This window comes from Symphalangus syndactylus, chromosome 6 (genome assembly GCF_028878055.3).
Source record: "Symphalangus syndactylus isolate Jambi chromosome 6, NHGRI_mSymSyn1-v2.1_pri, whole genome shotgun sequence".
NCBI classification, from domain to species: Eukaryota; Metazoa; Chordata; class Mammalia; order Primates; family Hylobatidae; genus Symphalangus; species Symphalangus syndactylus.
This window is the reverse complement of record NC_072428.2, coordinates 46,301,555-46,315,730: the sequence shown is the minus strand read 5'-3', so window position 1 is coordinate 46,315,730 and position 14,176 is coordinate 46,301,555. Positions and strand designations below refer to the sequence as shown.

At 38.8% G+C, this 14,176-nt stretch overlaps 1 protein-coding gene across 6 annotated transcripts in view; it reads right to left on the bottom strand.

The window, feature by feature from the left end:
- Positions 1-14,176, bottom strand: part of SBF2 (SET binding factor 2) — a 546,228-nt gene that overhangs the window by 194,908 nt on the left and 337,144 nt on the right. For all 6 annotated transcript variants that reach the window (XM_055282428.2, XM_055282429.2, XM_055282430.2 and 3 more), the window contains one exon: positions 4,132-4,336. In XM_055282428.2, coding sequence (XP_055138403.1) covers positions 4,132-4,336 — 205 coding nt within the window. The remainder of the gene's footprint in view (positions 1-4,131; positions 4,337-14,176) is intronic.

Sequence of the window (14,176 nt, the reverse complement as noted above, 5' to 3'; positions counted from 1 at the left end):
GAGTCCAAGGCTGCAGTGAGCTAGGATAGCACTACTGAACTGCAGCTGGGTGACAGAGTGAGACCACATCTCTTATTAGAAAACAAACAAAAACTGTTGATATGACCTACTCCTTATTTTTTCCCTTATTACAGAGCATTGAAAGTATTCCATATCATTATTTTGATTACATGTTCCAGTGTTGAAGTATCAGGCTAGCTGATTAATAATTTCACAGGATAGATTCTAATGAGACACTTAACTTTTATGCAAACTAATTCACATTGCAAAGTAAAATTACATTAAACAAAGGCAAACATCTATTTTAAACTTTGTTTACAACTAGTAATATTGTTAACATTTCTAAGATATTGCCAAAGAAAAACTGCATTCCACAAAATATTACGTATTACACATTTGAGTAGAGGGGACTTGAAAGAAAGAAGTAGTGCAAAAAAAAGAGAAATGATCATGATCAATGAACTGTTATACTGGCTTAGGAAAGTCACTTTTTAGTCATGCAAACCTAGCACCTTTCACCTTTTACCATAGGGTTAGAAAATTCTAGTGTATTACCTAGGCTACTAAGCTAGTTACCTAAATAAATTTAACTTATTAAAATAATATTAGAAGGATATAAATGAATGTAGTACTTATATAAAATTTATACTTTCACAAAGAACTATACTATGCCATTTGTTTAAATGAGGTAGTATCAATAGTTCTTTTTTTGTATAAATTTAAGGGGTACAAGTGCAGCCTTGTCACACGGACATACTGCACAGTGGTGAAGTCCGGGCTTTTAGTGTATCCATCAACCAAAATGATGTATATTGTAGCCATCAAGTAATTTCTCATCCCTCACTCCCTTCCCACCCTCCCAGCCTTCCGAGTCACCAATGTCTTATTCCACACTTGATGTCCATGTGTACACATTATTTAGCTCCCATTTATAAGTGAGAACAGTATCAACGGTTCTCAAGCCAAAAAGACTACTTATATTTTATGGCTACTCTTTGGATTCTAAAGGCACAATCCCTTCACCTTCTCCCATACCTAAGAAGAAAGACTATCATATTTTACTCATTAGTATTCCTTTCATCTCATCAATACAAAACGTATATTCTTCAAATAATGTTTTAAACTTTTTTTCTTTTTTTTTTGAGATGGAGTTTCACTCTTGTTGCCCAGGCTGGAGTGCAATGGCGCGATCTCGGCTGCCTCCCAGGTTCAAGTGATTCTCCTGCCTCAGCCTCCCAGGTAGCTGGGATTACAGGCATGCGCTACTGCACCCGGCTAATTTTGTATTTTTAGTAGAGACGACATTTCTCTATGTTGCTCAGGCTGGTCTTAAACTCCCGACCTCAGGTGATATGCCCACCTTGGCCTCCCAAAGTGCTGGAATTACAGGCATGAGCCACCGCGCCCAGCCTTAAACTTTTTAATAAAACTAATTATATGCTCACAATAAGCTGCAAACGTAATACAAAGAAGATCCCTGTACTCATCACCTAGCTTCCTCCTATGGTGACATCTTTCATAATTATGCTTTATTAGAATCAGGAAAACAACTGACATAATACAATGAATGAGACTATAGACCTTACTTGAATTTTACCAGTTTTCTTCAAATCATTTTTAATCATGTAACATTAATTTTCTGGTTAAACTGATTATTTCACATGACTTTTCTCTCTGAAATGCTCATTCACAATTGTGGGCTCTGGTGCTTCCCACACACATAGGTTGGTGGCATAAACTGAAAATCTATCTATATTAGAATAGAAAACTTAACAATCTCCAATTAATAACATACTTTATTGAGAGAGCAACATGTTTATGTTTATAAACTTTTAATTCTAAAATATCTTTAGCAGTATTTTAAATTTTCTTTAGGCTGAGTTATTAGAAAAAAAACACATTTTCTTTTTCTTTTTTTTTTTTTGTGAGACAGAGTCTTGCTCTGTCACCAAGGCTGGAGTACAGTGGTGTGAACTTGGCTCACTGCAACCTCTGCCTCCTGGGTTTAAGTGATTCTCCTCCTGCCTTAGCCTCCCAAGTAGCTGGGACTACAGGCGCATACCACCACGCCTGGCTAATTTTTTGTATTTTTAGTAGAGATGGAGTTTCACCATGTTGGCCAGGCTGGTCTTGAACTCCTGACCTGAAGTGATCGCCCACCTTGGCTTCCCAAAGTGCTGGGATTATGGGCGTGAGCCACCACGCCCAGCCAGAAAACATATTTTCTTGTAATAAATATGTTTACTATCTGGAATTTTTTTCCTTTGGAGAATCCAACCTAATTCACATTTTATACATGCATCTAATTAACCAACTTCAAAATATATCAAGAAAAACAGGAAAAACTGAGAAACAGGGAATTCTGCTATTATAATGGGAGACTTTAATAGTTCTTCCTCAATAGCTGAAAAAAAGAGACAAAAGTTAGTAAAGGAGGACAACTCACAGAATGGGGAAAAATTTGCAAATAATATATCTGGTAGGGGACTTATATATAGAATATACAGAGTATGTTTACAACTCAATAATAAAAAGGCAAATAGCCCGATTTCAACATGGGCAAAGAGACAGTGAAATGACCAATAGCACATGAAAAAATGTTCAGTATCAGTGGCTAAAATTAGAACGAAAGAAATCTAAAATGGCACAACTGCTTTGGAAAATGGTTTGGCAGCTCCTCAAAACATTAAACATTGAATTACCACATGACCCAGCAATTCCAATCCTAAGTATACATCCAAGAGAACTGAAAACATATCTACACAAAATCTTGCACATAAATGTTCACAGCAGCATTATTCATAGTAGCCAAAATGTAGAATCAACTCAAATATCCATCAACTGATGGATAAATAACCAACGTGATACATATCCAAACAACGGAGTATTATTCAGACATTTAAAAATAAACGAGGCCTGGTGCAGTGGCTCACGCCTGTAATCCCAGCACTTTGGGAGACTGAGGCGGGCAGATCATGAGGTCAGGAGGTCGAGACCATCCTGGCTAACACAGTGAAACCCTGTCTCTACTAAAAATACAAAAAATTAGCTGGGCCTGGTGGCGGGCGCCTGTAGTCCCAGTTACTCAAGAGGCTGAGGCAGGAGAATGGCGTGAGCCCAGGAGGCGGAGCTTGCAGTGAGCGGAGATCGCACCACTGCACTCCAGCCTGGCTGACAGAGCGAGACTCCATCTCAAAAAAAAAAAAAAACAAAAAAAAAACGAAATACTGATACATGCTATAGTGTAGATGTATGTTGGAAATATTATGCTAAATGAAAGAAGCCAGTCATAAAAGATTACATTTTGTAAAATTCTATTTACATAAAATGTCCAGAATAGGCAAAGCTATGAGACAGAAAGTAGATTACTGTATAAGGCTGGGGAGAAGGTGGTTTGGGGACGAAATGGGGAGTGACTGCTAATAGGTGTGAGGTTTCTATTTAGGTTATAAAAACATTCTTGCCGGGCGCAGTGGCTCATGCCTGTAATCCCAGCACTTTGGGAGGCCAAGGTGGGCGGATCACCTGAGGTCGGGAGTTCGAGACCAGCCTGACTAACATGGAGAAACTCTGTCTCTACTAAAAATGCAAAATTAGCTGGGCGAGGTGGCGCATGCCTGTAATCCCAGCTACTCAGGAGATTGAGGTAAGAGAATTGCTTGAACCCAGGAGGCAGAAGTTGCGGTGAGCCGAGATCACACCATTGTACTCCAGCCTGGGCAACAAGAGCAAAACTCCATCTCTCTCTCTCTCTCTCTCTCTCTCTATATATATATATATATATATATATATATACTCAAATTAAATAGTAATGATGGTTGAATGAGTCTGTAAATATACTAAATATCATGGAATCGCACATTTTACATTGGTGAATTTACAGTATGTAACATATCTCAATAAAGCTGTTATTAAAAAAGGAAAAGATTCTATAGTGGCAGTGTTTGGGTTATGACTACCCTTTTTGGGAGGCAGTGAATGAAACAGAGTTTCTGAGTATGGATAATGCCCTGATTCTAGCTACAGGAGTTTGTTCACTTTGTGAAAATTCATCAAATTGCACAGTTTTCCTTTTTGCGTCTTACATCTTTATAAAAAGTTTACTTTTAAAACAGACAGACAAATACATACCAACAGGTGGACCTGCTGGCACAACACATTTCTTTTCTACTCGTGTGGCAGGAGGTGCATTCTGGTTCTTAGCAAGATTTTCCTGTATTAATTCCTGAACCCGGGCTTCATTAATCTTTGGGAAAGGAAGAATATGAACTCGCAAGTGGGATCCTTCTGTTGGCCGCGGAACTTTCTGGAATGCCATATGAGGATTTGGATTCTCCTGTAATATCAGACATAGGTAAAATTACTCCAAGTGAAAATAACAATGGCAGATCACCAGGAAAGGAGTGGCAGCTTACAGGGACACAAGCTGGGTGGTTATACATACATTCATATATACGCCATAAAACATGAAGTACCAAAATCTTACTTCTTCTTACATGCCCTATCACCAGCATCTGATACACCTGGGCATCTGTCCTCCTCTTCCATGAACACTTTCTTTACTTGGTTTCTAGGTCTTCTTGCTACATCTTTGTCTATTTCTCATCTATTTCTCATCTCCTTAATCTCTTAACAATGTGAATATCTCAGGGCTCAGTCCTTGGGTATTTTTTCTATTAACACTCATTCCTTGGTGATCACTTCGTCTCCTATCTTTAAACCATACAAATACCAACAATTCACAAGTTTTTTTTCTTTAAACAAGCTTTCTCCTAAACCTCATACCCACATGTTTAACTCTCTATACAATATTTTCACTTGGATTTTTAAAAAAATTCTAAACCTATGTCCAGAATGGAGCCCTTAATCTTCACCCACCTCTATCCCTGCTTTCTTCAGTCTTCCTCACATCAGTAAATGGCACATTTATTTTTTCCAACCATTTAGACAAAAAGCTTAGAGTTACCTTTAATGCCATTCTCTAACACCCAACTATCCATTCCTCTGCAGATCTTGTGGACTTTACACCTTTAAAATGTTTACAACTTGGCCAGTTTCACAACACTTTGGTTCAAGTCAACACCTCACGTTACAGCAGTACAACAGTCTCCCAGTCTCCCTGCTTCCACCTGTACTCCTTCATTCAACACTGCAGACTACGTGATCTAGTTAAGAGTATGTCAGTTCATCACATAACCGTTCCGTTCATTCCAATGGCTTGTCATCTCACTCACAATAAAACCCAAAGTTCTTAAAACAACTTAACAACGCCCTACAAGATCTGGCCTTTCTATATGTTGTGTCCTGCCATGATTTCTTTCATTTTTTTCTGCTCTAGACACACAGAACTTCTTGTTCCTGACTCAAAGCCTTTGCACTTAACTGTTCTCTCTGCCTGGACTGCCTGTGCCCCATGAATCTGTACAGCATCCTCCTTCCTTTCTTGCATTTCTTAGCTCAAAAGCCACCTTTCCCAATCACCTTATCTAAAATTATACTCTCTCCCCCAACACACTCCCTATCCCTGTTATATTTTTCTCTATATCACTTACCACTCTCTCACATACTTTACATTTTATTTAACTTGTTTATTGTCTATCCTTCTCTCCATAAAATAAAGCTCCATGAGGGTAGATGTATACCTACTGCGTCTAGAAACTGCCTGGCACATAGCAGGCACTCTAAAGCTCTTCCCACTGCATCTTAATGAGGGGGACACAATGCTGAACACACATAAGGATTGCAAGAATTGAATTAAATGTGTCAGCTAATATTTTTGTAGACTCTTGGGGTTGGCATGAACTTTTTAGTCATCTAGTTAAGCAGGATTAGATCTCAAACACTCCAGGTAGAATGGAATCCATTCTTTTATAAAGTTCTCTAGGGAAGGCTACTTTACAACTATTCTTGACCAATTCTAACACTTACTCTTTGCAACCAGAAAATTCCTTATTCCCACTGAACCTATGTTATTGATGCTGTAGATTAAACTCAATACTATCCCATATATTCTATTTTTTTTTTTTTTTTTTTTTTTTAGATGGAGTCTTGCTCTGTCGCCCAGGCTGGAGTGCAGTGGCGTGATCTCGGCTCACTGCAAGCTCCGCCTCCTGGGTTCACACCATTCTCTTGCCTCAGCCTCCCGAGGAGCTGGGACAACAGGCGCCCACCACCACACCCGGCTAAATTTTTGTATTTTTAGTAGAGACGGAGTTTCACTGTGTTAGCCAGGATGGTCTTGATCTCCTGACCTCGTGATCCACCCGCCTCGGCCTCCCATACATCCTCTTGACAGTTAAAATGGCCAACTGCCATCACTTCTTAGGGCTGCTCCCCACAGTTCTTTTTGGTTATATGGCCCAGACCTAGATAAAGAAAATGTTGGGCTAAGGCAGATGATATAGTTAGTATGTCTCAGCAATATAATAGAAACACATTGCTTCCTCCCACTGCCGTAAGTGTCAAAACACATGGGTTCCAGTTCTTGCTCTAATCCTTATTATGTGATGCAGGACAAACAACTTTGCCTAAGTTATATAATTAAGCTTATCTTATATAAGGCTCCTCAGAAGGTGAAATCAGATTTAAAATCTGTTCTTGCCAAAGCAGCTCTCATACATGCTCTGTATTTCCCCCCATATCTAGCAAAGACAGGGAAAAATAAGTAAGTAAATCCTTAGTCCAACTCTTAGTAATCACTCTTTCTACACCAAATGTTGAAAACTGTTTTACAATTCTGTCTGGACTTAACACCAATGTCACTGGCCTGTAGTGTCTAAAACTGCCCTTTTCAAAAAGTAGTATTTTTGTTCTTCTCTGTTCTTTAGGCATGACTCTTACTCATATACTGTCTTCCCAAAAATAATAAATATCAATTCTCTAAAACATATTGGGTAGATATCTTTTTTTCAGGCTGGCCAGGTAATTCATGTGGATCTTGAGGTCTGAATTATCTAAAGTATATTCATTACTTTGGTTTCTATTTATACTTTCTTTATAATAAAAATTAAAACTCTAAATATATTTCCCATGAAGTAAATATTTATAATAAAATTTAAAACTTGGAAAAATAAAAGTAGAAATAATCTTAGTAACACCAGTATTTTTTCTAGTTATATATATATATATTTTTCGCTATTGTTATATTATCTGTCTTCTGTCTTTTTCCAAAAATGACTTGGGGTGGTTTAGAAAAAGCAGGATGCATTGATCAGGCACAGTGTCTTATGCTTATGTAATCTCAGCACTTTGGGAGTTCGGAGTGGGCAGATCACTTTGGTCCAGGAGTTCAAGACCAGTCTGGGCAACATAGTGAGACCCCATTTCTACAAAAAATAAAAAATTAGCCAGGCATGGTGGTGTCTGCCCATAGTCCCAGCTACTCAGGGGACTGAGGGAGGAGGATAGTTTAAGCCTGGGAAATGGAGGCCATGGTGAGCTATGATTGCACCACCACACTCCAGCCTAGGTGACAGAGTGAGACCTTGTCTCAAGAAAGGAAAAAAAAAAAAAAAAGAAAAAGAAGGATGCACATATCACTTCTAGTCAAAATCTCTAAAGAGTTGGTCCTATAATTTGGTAAGTTCATCCTAAACTTTATAGGGACATACAAAGACCAAAAATAGTCAAGGAAATTCGGAAGAAGAGTTATGTGGGAGAGTTAAGATTTCCAGATATCAAAACTTACATAAACCTTTAATAATTAATACAGTACAACAACTGTTATTAGTGAAGGGTTAAAAGGACGAATGGAATAGAATAGAGAGCCCCAAAACAGGACTATGTGAGAAAATATGATAGAGATAGGTGGCATGACAATTCAGGGGGAAAGGTTAGACAATTCAATGAGAGGTAGTATAACAAAGTATTTTTAGTTCATGATCTCTGATTTCAGAATGCCTCATTGCAAACTCTAGCTTGGCCACTTACTAGTAGTGTGACCTGGTGCAGTGTCAATTCACTTACCCCTTGTGTTGTAGTTTTCACATCTGTAAGGAAGATAATAATACAGTACCTACTTCATAAGGTTCTTATGAGTATTGAATGGGCTGTTACAGTAAAGCTGTTAGAACACACACACACACACACACACACACCACCCCAGAATGAAGCTAAAGTCTGTTTTCCAAAAATTTTGGCTACATTCATTTAAAAATATTTATTCTCTTATTCTCTGCATATTCTAACATGGTACCATGCTTCTATAACTAAAGCCATCTCTTTCTCCCAAGATTTCCATCACATTACCAACTACTTATATTTTAGTAATTATAGTAGTAGTATCCAATATGTTTTTTGTTTGTTTGTTTTTGAGACAGAGTTTCACTTTGTTGTCCAGGCTGGGGTGCAGTGGCGTGATCTCTGCTCACTGCAACCTCCGCCTCCCGGGTTCAAGTGATTCTTCTGCCTCAGCCTCCCAAGTAGCTGGGATTACAGGTGTGCACCACCACACCTGGCTAATTCTTTTGTATTTTTAGTAGAGATGGGGTTTCACTATGTTGGTCAGGCTGGTCTGGAACTCCTGACCTCGTGATCCACCAGCCTCGGCCTCCCAAAGCGCTGGGATTACAGACGTGAGCCACCACGCCCAGCCCTCTAATAAGTTTTAAATAGAAAACATTTATGTAAAAAAGATGTTGCTATAAGTTATTAACAGTTTTCCCAGAAGCAATTAGAAATGTTGTAAACCAAATCCATACACAATTTAGAATTACAAGCATTTAAAAGATCATGTTAAAACAAAGTTTAAAGTTGAATATCTGTAATTGTATAGATATTCTACACCAAAATGCAGAGTAGGGATTAATTTTGTTAAATTATGATATATTTAGCTGTGTTTAGAAGATTCGAAAAAGACTCATGCCCCAGAATATAGTAATATTTGGTTTTCTGGCTCCTGAGTCTGTATACTGCTGCCCTCTAACGGGCAGCATGTTAAATGTAAAGGACCACATTTGCTACCTTGAACCTAACTTGGTCACAAAATGACTTTTGAGAACACAACAGCAATGAAAGGAGGTTTAGGGTAGGGCTCACTGTATTCTGCATATACTTAAAAACATCTGCTCTTACTTGTAACACAAATATGTTTGGACTGGTCCCTTGAACGTCACCAAGCTCATTAAAAGCTACAGCCCAATTTTGTGTTGAATCTCCTTGTTGAAATAAGAAAATCCATTATTTTCCGACAGTACAAAGCAGCAGCCAAATTTTCCTCTTTGATTCCAGAGAAATGCAAATATAAAGCAATAAACAAGGGCTAGACAACTAAACACTTACAGTGAACCTGGCAACATTTTTTTCCGAAGTAACCAAAATAAACTACTGAAAAGAGTTTGGCAGAATGCACTGTCTTCTACATTTTGAATTTGGATAATGATTTTCAAGGAATGGTCTCTAAAATCCTGCTTTAAGAGTATACTTTAGTAATTCGAGGTAGAATGATTTTTCTTAGACATGAAAAACTGACATATATACATATCATCTGGTCTGCAGCACTCCCCCAAACCCCCCAGCTTTGGTAGGCTAAGTGAGAATATGCCTAGGGGTTACAGAATACAAGGCTTGAAACTAATTTCAAATAAAAGCAAAGCAAGGCACAACAAAAGCCCCAAACCCCAATGGAAATTCAAAGTAGGGAACAGCCACCTTGGGAAAAAGAAAATTTTTCCTATGCATTGGTCTCAGTATTGAACGACAAATCAATATGATATTGTTATAGCTTACCAAGCTTCCCAGATTAATTCAAGTATTTGAAATTATTTAATGTGCACAAATTATACTTAGAGCTATGTGGGATAGCAAGTTACACAATTTTTTTTCTAATACAGTTGATGGCAATACTGTCACTGGAGTAAATTGTTAAACACCGTCAAAATGTAACTGGACTCTTTAGAGTTGCCTGGTAGTGTACATGACATTGATGGAATGACTCATCCTCAATTTTCCAACTTCATAAGACTTTCAAGGATCACATCCTTGTGAGATGACTGAGACATTCAATTGAATGTCTTATCCTTAATACAAATACATTTGGTAGATGACTTTAATATCTGATATGCTGGTTGCCCTAATTCAGGGTTTCTCAACCTATGCACTAATTGACATTTGGGCTTGATAATTATTTGCGGTAAAGAGTAGGTGTCTTGTGTATTGTAAGATGTTTAGAAGTATCTTTGGCCTTTATCCACTAGATGACAGTAGCACAGTCCCTCCAACTGTGACCACCAAAAATGTCTCCAGACCAATTTCATGAAGTAGGGTGGAAGGGTTGCTGCTGTTGAGAACCACTGCTCTAATTCATGACTCCAGATAGAGATTTCCTATTCTAAGACAAGCACTCTTGTCACAAGTACGAAGGCAACATACAGTGACCAGCTAACAGTCCTACACTCTCACTCACCTGCTGAAATACAAATTAGAATCACAATGAGATACCGCCACATACCTGTTGGAAAGGCTAAAACCAGACCCCCGCCTCCCACCGCCACCCCCCCCCAAAAAAAAGAAAAGAAAGAAACCAGCCGGGCGCAGTGGCTCATGCCTGTAATCCCAGCACTTTGCGAGGCCGAGGTGGGTGGATCATGGGAATTCGAGACCAGCCTGACCAACATGGAGAAACCCCGACTCTACCAAAAATATAAAATTAGCCAGGTGTGGTAGCGCAGGCCTGTAATCCCAGCTACTTGGGAGGCTGAGGCAGGAGAATCGCTTGAATCCAGGAGGCAGAGGTTGTGGTGAGTCGAGATTGTGCCATGGCACTCTAGCCTGGGTAACAACAGCGAAACTCTGACTCAAAAAAAAAAAACCAAAAAACAAAAAACAAAAGAAACCAACTGACAATACCAAGTGTTAGTAAAGATGTGGCGCAAATGGAATGCTAATATACTGCTGGTGAGAATACAAAATAACGTAGATACTTGAGAAAACAGTTCGGCAGTTTCCTATACAGTTAAATATTGTATTCCCATATATTCCAGCCTCCCACTCCTAGGTATTCATACAAGAGAAATGAAAACTTATATTTACACAAAAACTTACGCAAATGTTTGGGGTGGTTTTATTCATTATTGCTAAAATTGTCTTTCAGTTGGTCAACAGGTAAATAAAACTTTAGTCCATCCATAAAGTGGATTACCACTCAGAAAAAGGAATAAACAACTGTATGAAGCAACATGATTGAATCTGAAATGCACTGTGCTAAGTGAATGAAGCTAAACTCGAAAAACTGCATAATGCCATTATGGAAAAGGCAAAACTATGCAGACAAAAAAATTGATCAGTGGTTGCCAAGTGTTTGAGGTGGTCGGAAGATGTGACTATAAAGGAGCATTAAGGAACTTTGGGGGGTGATAGAAATACTCTACGTACTTATTGTGGTGCCAGTGGTTGTATGACTTCATGCATTTGTCAAAACTCATAAATGTAGATTAAAAAGTATACATTTTACTGTATATAAAAATTAGATCATGATAAACCTGACTTATAAGTAAACAAAGAAATCAGATAGGACGGGAGAGGGGGTTCAATTTGAAGCCTGTGCTTTGGGGGTAGGGCTTCATTTCATCATCATAATCTATATAAGTCGTTTATGTCTATGTCTTGACTCTCTAAAGGTAATCACAATATTTTACTTCCTTCCTATAATTAAAAAATTCCTTTATTCACAGTTGGCAAACAGTATAAATATCATTAGTGTAGATGACATTTGCCTGGTAGTGAAATTAACATTTTGCAGAAATGTAAAGGGTGTAGATTTTATTTGACTTGGACTAGTTATTTCTTGTATCTGAGTTTTGTTCTCCCATTAGGATTCTAACATCTATTTGGTTCAATGCTGGGCAATGAAATATCCATAAGGCACAATTAGAAATCTCATATTATTATTCTTTTTTTTTTTTGTTTTTGAGACGAAGTCTTGTCTTGTTGCCCAGCCTGGAGTGTAATGACGTGATCTCGGCTCACTGCAACCTCTGCCTCCCAGGTTCAAGCGATTCTCCTGCCTCAGCCTCCTGAGTAGCTGGGATTACAGGCACATGCCACCACGCCCGGCTAATTTTTTGTATCTTTAGTAGAGACGGTGTTTCACCATGTTGGCCAGGCTGGTCTCGAACTCCTGACCTCATGATCCGCCCGCCTCGGCCTCCCAAAGTGCTGGGATTACAGGCGTGAGCCACTGCGCCCGGCCTAGAAATCTGATATTATTTTACACAGAATTTTAGGTTCTTTAATATTTCCTTTAACTTTTACTAAAACTGTCAGACAAAGCCAGGTATGGTGGTAAGTGTCTGTAGTCCCAGCTACTTGGGAGCGTGAGGTGGGAGGATTGCTTGAGCCCACAAGTTTGAGGCTGTAGTGCACTATGTTTATGCCCGTGAATAGCCACTGTACTTCACCCTGGGCAACAAAGTGAGATACCACCTCTAAAATAAAAAGCAAAAAACAACAAAACAAAAATTGTCAAATTACATATCTAGCAAATATTTTTATACTATCGCAGATGCAAAACAAATTAGAAAAACTGTACTATGTAAAACAATAAAACACATGTCCAACTGATTTCTTTCGTTTTGTTGTTGTTGTTGTTGTTGTTTTGAGACGGAGTCTCGCTCTGTCGCCCAGGCTAGAGTGCAGTGGCGTGATCTCAGCTCACTGCAACCTCCACCTCCTGGGTTCATGCCATTCTCCTGCCTCAGCCTCTCCGAGTAGCTGGGACTACAGGCGCCCGCCACCATGCCTGGCTAATTTTTTTGTATTTTTAGTAGAGACGGGGTTTCACCGTGGTCTCGATCTCCTGACCTCGTGATCCGCCTGCCTCAGCCTCCCAAAGTGCTGGGATTACAAGCGTGAGCCACTGCGCCCCACCCAACTGGTTTTTTAATGCCCTGAAGTAGAAGTTTTATAAAGTTCTTGTCTTGGCCTATCTTAATGTTCTCACTTTGTGAAAACATTTATTAGTGGTCCTTTATATGTGCATATCAAGAATCATAGAGGCCAGGGGCATTGGCTTACCCCTGTAATCCCAATATTTTAAGAGGCTGAGATAGGAGGACTGCTTGAGGCTAGGAGTTCAAGACCATCCTGGGCAACATAGTGAGACCCTGTCTCTACAAAAAAATTACAAAAAATTAGCTAGGCATGGTGGTGTGTGCCTATAGTCCCAGCTACTAGGAAGGCTGAAGCAGGAGGATTGCTTGAACCTAGGAGGTCAAGGTTGCAATGAGCTATGATCAAGCCACTGCACGACCCTGTCTCTTTAAGAAAAAAAGAATCATAGGGATAGGGCAGGGAAGTAGTTAAATGTGTTCTCATGCAGACACTGAAGATTCTGAAAGCCAAAAAAATAGGCCAACCCCTACATTATCAATTGGGAATGGAAAGAAGCTGCATAGATGTGTTGCCCATAATCTCTGTTACAATATCTTTTTTACAATAATCTTTGTTACCAATGCTTACACTGTTTGTCTCTAGTGGGTTTAGTGGTTTCCTTCTCCTTCCTTCCACCTAACCCATTCCGCCAAAGTCACCAAATGCATTTCTTAATTATTTGGGAAGCTCCAGAAAGCTAAAAGAGCAGCTAAGCTCAGTTACAATTCATCTTACTCACATTCCTAAAACCTCACTAAAAAGCAACATAAAGGAGTGGTGAGAAGAGACAGAAAATTAAGGTATATTTTTGAGATGCTTCAAAGGGAAATGAAAAGAGGGCCTAGATACACATACCAGACTTCAGTGCAATAAAGTATTTACAAACATCTGAATGGAATCACCAGGCCTCAATTCCAACCCAATAATAAGGAAAGAGTCAAATTAGATGGTTGGTTCTTATTTACCAAAAGGGAATTTTAGAAATGTGATTAAAAAAACAACAACTGACTACTTAAAAATAGAACCATGTGGATTATTTTCCTCGCATTGACACCATCCTGCCTCCCTTCCCCCAATTTCCTGCATAACCTAATAAAGTAACTTTACTGTCATGTTCTGCTTTTTAACTTTATAAAGTATTTACTTCATGAATGATGATTTTATCATCATGGACTTCAGAATTTTAGCACTAGAAGGAATCTCAGACAATCTAATGACAATCCACTGGGATAGTCACAAATTCTTACTTGTCATGTCTGTGTATCCTCTTCTGAAGGATATTAGGAGAATTATGTACCTAGAAAATGCC